At 40.3% G+C, this 4,439-nt stretch overlaps 1 protein-coding gene across 1 annotated transcript; it reads right to left on the bottom strand.

Annotated features, from left to right (window-relative positions):
• Positions 1-3,503: 3,503 nt before the first annotated feature.
• Positions 3,504-4,439, bottom strand: LOC100663145 (olfactory receptor 4D2-like). The gene has a single exon (XM_003414382.3). It carries the CDS (start codon positions 4,437-4,439, stop codon positions 3,504-3,506), a length of 936 nt encoding a protein of 311 aa, XP_003414430.1.

The raw sequence follows: 4,439 nt of genomic DNA, 5'->3' as shown, positions 1-4,439 counted from the left end.
TATAGGTCTATAATTTTCTTTTTTTGTAATGTCTTTACCTGGTTTTGGTATCAGGGAGATGGTGGCTTCATAGAATGAGTTGGGTAGTATTCCGTCATTTTCTATGCTTTGGAATACCTTTAGTAGTAGTGGTGTTAACTCTTCTCTGAAAGTTTGGTAGAACTCTGCAGTGAAGCCGTCCGGGCCAGGGCTTTTTTTTGTTGGGAGTTTTTTGATTACCGTTTCAATCTCTTTTTTTGTTATGGGTCTATTTAGTTGTTCTACTTCTGAATGTGTTAGTTTAGGTAGGTAGTGTTCTTCCAGGAATTCATCCATTTCTTCTAGGTTTTCAAATTTGTTAGAGTACAATTTTTCGTAATAATCTGAAATGATTCTTTTAATTTCATTTGGTTCTGTTGTGATGTGGTCCTTCTCATTTCTTATTCGGGTTATTTGTTTCCTTTCCTGTATTTCTTTAGTCAGTCTAGCCAATGGTTTATCAATTTTGTTAATTTTTTCAAAGAACCAGCTTTTGGCTTTGTTAATTCTTTCGATTGTTTTTCTGTTCTCTAATTCATTTAGTTCAGCTCTAATTTTTATTATTTGTTTTCTTCTGGTGCCTGATGGATTCTTTTGTTGCTCACTTTCTATTTGTTCAAGTTGTAGGGACAGTTCTCTGACTTTGGCTCTTTCTTCTTTTTGTATGTGTGCATTTATTGATATAAATTGGCCTCTGAGCACTGCTTTTGCTGTGTCCCAGAGGTTTTGATAGGAAGTATTTTCATTCTCGTTGCTTTCTATGAATTTCCTTATTCCCTCCTTGATGTCTTCTATAACCCAGTCTTTTTTCAGGAGGGTATTGTTCATTTTCCAAGTATTTGATTTCTTTTCCCTAGTTTTTCTGTTATTGATCTCTAGTTTTATTGCCTTGTGGTCTGAGAAGATGCTTTGTAATATTTCGATGTTTTGGACTCTGCAAAGGTTTGTTTTATGACCTAATATGTGGTCTATTCTAGAGAATGTTCCATGTGCGCTAGAAAAAAAAGTATATTTTGCAGCAGTTGGGTGGAGAGTTCTGTATAAGTCAATGAGGTCAAGTTGGTTGATTGTTGTAATTAGATCTTCCGTGTCTCTGTTGAGCTTCTTACTGGATGTCCTGTCCTTCTCCGAAAGTGGTGTGTTGAAGTCTCCTACTATAATTGTGGAGGTATCTATCTCGCTTTTCAATTCTGTTAAAATTTGATTTATGTATCTTGCAGCCCTGTCATTGGGTGCGTAAATATTTAATATGGTTATGTCTTCCTGATCAATTGTCCCTTTTATCATTATATAGTGTCCTTCTTTATCCTTTGTGGTGGATTTAAGTCTAAAGTCTATTTTGTCAGAAATTAATATTGCTACTCCTCTTCTTTTTTGCTTATTGTTTGCTTGATATACTTTTTTCCATCCTTTGAGTTTTAGTTTGTTTGTGTCTCTAAGTCTAAGGTGTGTCTCTTGTAGGCAGCATATAGATGGATCGTGTTTCTTTATCCAGTCTGTGACTCTCTGTCTCTTTATTGGTGCATTTAGTCCATTTACATTCAGGGTAATTATAGATAAATAAGTTTTTAGTGCTGTCATTTTGATGCCTTTTTATGTGTGTTGTTGACAATTTCATTTTTCCACATACTTTTTTGTGCTGAGGCGTTTTTCTTAGTAAATTCTGAGATCCTCATTTTCATAGTGCTTGACTTTATGTTAGTTGAGTCGTTACGTTTTTCTTGGTTTTTATCTTGAGTTATAGAGTTGTTATACCTTTTTGTGGTTACCTTATTATTTACCCCTATTTTTCTAAGTAAAAACCTAACTTGTATTGTTCTATATCGCCTTGTATCACTCTCCATATGGCAGTTCAATGCCTCCTGTATTTAGTCCCTCTTTTTGATTATTGTGATCTTTTACCTATTGACTTCCATGATTCCCTGTTATGTGTATTTTTATTTATTTTTTTTAATTAATCTTAATTTGTTTGTTTTTGCGATTTCCCTATTTGAGTTGATAACAGGACGTTCTGTTTTGTGACCTTGTGTTGTGCTGATATCTGATATTATTGGTTCTCTGACCAAACAATATCCTTTAGTATTTCTTGTAGCTTTGGTTTGGTTTTTGCAAATTCTCTAAACTTGTGTTTGTCTGTAAATATCTTAATTTCGCCTTCATATTTGAGAGAGAGTTTTGCTGGATATATGATCCTTGGCTGGCAGTTTTTCTCCTTCAGTGTTCTGTATATGTCGTCCCATTCCCTTCTTGCCTGCATGGTTTCTGCTGAGTAGTCAGAACATATTCTTATTGATTCTCCCTTGAAGGAAACCTTTCTTTTCTCCCTGGCTGCTTTTAAAGTTTTCTGTTTATCTTTGGTTTTGGTGAGTTTGATGATAATATGTCTTGGAGTTTTTCTTTTTGTATCAAACTTAAATGGGGTTCGATGAGCATCTTGGATAGATATCCTTTCGTCTTTCATGATGTCAGGGAAGTTTTCTGTCAGGAGTTCTTCAACTATTTTCTCTGTGTTTTCTGTCCCCCCTCCCTGTTCTGGGACTCCAATCACCCGCAGGTTATCCTTCTTGATAGAGTCCCACATAATTCTTAGGGTTTCTTCATTTTTTTTAATTCTTTTATCTGATTTTTTTTCAGCTATGTTGGTGTTGATTCCCTGGTCCTCCAGATGTCCCAGTCTGCATTCTAATTGCTCGAGTCTGCTCCTCTGACTTCCTATTGCGTTGTCTAATTCTGTTATTTTATTGTTAATCTTTTGGATTTCTACATGTTGTCTCTCTATGGATTCTTGCAACTTATTAATTTTTCCAGTATGTTCTTGAATAATCTTTTTGAGTTCTTCAACAGTTTTATCAGTGTGTTCCTTGGCTTTTTCTGCAGTTATCCTAATTTCATTTGTGATATCATTAAGCATTCTGTAAATTAGTTTTTTATATTCTGTATCTGATAATTCCAAGATTGTATCTTCATTTGGGAAAGGTTTTGATTCTTTTGTTTGGGGGGTTGGAGAAGTTGTCACGGTCTGCTTCTTTAAGTGGTTTGATATGGATTGTTGTCTCCGAGCCATCACTGGGAAACTAGTTTTTCCAGAAAATCCGCTGCGTCCAGTCCAAATCCCTGCGGGACGGTTCTCCGGCTCCGACGCTGCTCTTTCTGCTCTAAGACCAGTCACTGCCTCCCGGGGACTTCTCCTACCGGCTGCGTCCCACGCCGCCCGTGGAACCGGCTGGTCCCCCTCCCGGGGTTAGTTCAGGAGGGTGGAGCAGGTCTCTGTGCTTGTGCCGTACCTGACTGGTACGCTGGCTCCAGGCTCTGGAAACAATCGCTGCTTCCCTGTATTAGTTCGTTCTCCGTCTCTAAATCTGTGTTTGTTGTTCAGGGTTCGTAGATTGTTATGTATGTGATCGATTCACTTGTTTTTCCGTGTCTTTGTTGTAAGAGGGATCCGAGGTAGCGTCTGCCTAGTCCGCCATCTTGGCTCCGCCCCCTCATTCCTTTTTACAAACCAGCCAGAGCCTCCCTAATCTCTTCACTGCTGCCTGCATTTTCTGGTTCCTCAGGGTGTAGATCATGGGGTTGAGCATGGGGGTCAAGACCGTGTGGCTGATGGGCACAGCCTTGTCCATGGAGAATGGGGTGAAGGGACGGGCATAGAGGTAAATACTTGGAATGAAGATCAGAGACACCACGATGATGTGGGTGGTGCAGGTAGAAGCTGCCTTCCTCCTCTCTTCTCCTGAATGGGACCTCAGCATCACCAGGATGATTGAGTAGGAGGTCAGAAGGAGAAAGAACCAGACGGCATCCAGCATCCCACTGTTGCAAATCATGAAGAACTCCAAGAGGGCAGTGTCAGTGCAGGCCAGTCTCAGTACTTGAGGAACATCACAGTAGAAGTTATCCAAGATGTTAGGGCCACAGAAAGGGAGTGGTAGCATCACAGCCAGCTGGGAAATGGAATGAACAAAGCCTACAACCCAGGCGGTCACCACCAACCCCACACAGAGCTGAGTGTTCATGGTGGTGATGTAGTGGGGGGGCCAGGAGATGGCAATGAGCCGGTCATAGGCCATCACTGAGAGGAAGAAGACCATGGCACCTCCCAGAAAGTAAAAGAAGAAGATCTGGGCCATGCAGCCCTGGTAAGAAATGGTTTTGTCCTCAGAAAGGAAGTCAGCCAGCATCTTTGGGGCAGTGACTGAAGAGAAACTGAGGTCTAAGACAGCCAGGTTTTGGAGCAGAAAGTACATGGGTGTGTGGAGCCGGGAGTCACAGGTCACTGTGACCACAATGAGGAGGTTTGCCACAACAGTTGTGGTATAGACAAACAGGAACACCAGAAACAGAAAACGCTGGAATGTTTGAGTCTGTGAGAGACCCAGGAAGACAAATTCTGATACCCAAGTGAGATTCCCTGGACCCAT

Source organism: Loxodonta africana, chromosome 18, assembly GCF_030014295.1.
Source record: "Loxodonta africana isolate mLoxAfr1 chromosome 18, mLoxAfr1.hap2, whole genome shotgun sequence".
Taxonomy (NCBI): domain Eukaryota; kingdom Metazoa; phylum Chordata; class Mammalia; order Proboscidea; family Elephantidae; genus Loxodonta; species Loxodonta africana.
Note: the sequence above shows the minus strand (reverse complement) of the source record. Positions and strands in the feature narration are given on the sequence as shown.

What these genes read in the sequence shown, in the direction of transcription:
- LOC100663145 (XM_003414382.3), bottom strand. Translation starts at nt 4,439, where the DNA reads ATGGGTCCAGGGAATCTCACTTGGGTATCAGAATTTGTCTTCCTGGGT.